The 214-nt window shown below is 72.0% G+C and overlaps 1 protein-coding gene across 1 annotated transcript in view; it reads left to right on the forward strand.

Annotated features, from left to right (window-relative positions):
* Nucleotides 1-6: 6 nt before the first annotated feature.
* The window catches only part of ATP2A2 (ATPase sarcoplasmic/endoplasmic reticulum Ca2+ transporting 2), a 46,987-nt gene continuing 46,779 nt past the window's right edge, over nucleotides 7-214 (forward strand). Inside the window, exon 1 of the mRNA XM_006910020.2 lies at nucleotides 7-178. Coding sequence (XP_006910082.1) covers nucleotides 61-178 — 118 coding nt within the window. The 5' untranslated portion in view covers nucleotides 7-60. The remainder of the gene's footprint in view (nucleotides 179-214) is intronic.

Genomic DNA, 214 nt, shown 5'->3' on the forward strand with positions numbered 1-214 from the left:
CGAGGCGGAGGCGAGGAGGCCGCGGGGACGGGAGGCGAGGCCGGCCGGGCCCCCGCAGCCATGGAGAACGCGCACACAAAGACGGTGGAGGAGGTGCTGGGCCACTTCGGGGTCAACGAGAGCACGGGGCTGAGCCTGGAGCAAGTCAAGAAGCTCAAGGAGAGATGGGGCTCCAACGGTAGGTCCTCGGCGCTCGGGCTGGGGGGGCCCCGCG

Source organism: Pteropus alecto, unplaced genomic scaffold (genome assembly GCF_000325575.1).
Source record: "Pteropus alecto unplaced genomic scaffold, ASM32557v1 scaffold213, whole genome shotgun sequence".
Taxonomy (NCBI): domain Eukaryota; kingdom Metazoa; phylum Chordata; class Mammalia; order Chiroptera; family Pteropodidae; genus Pteropus; species Pteropus alecto.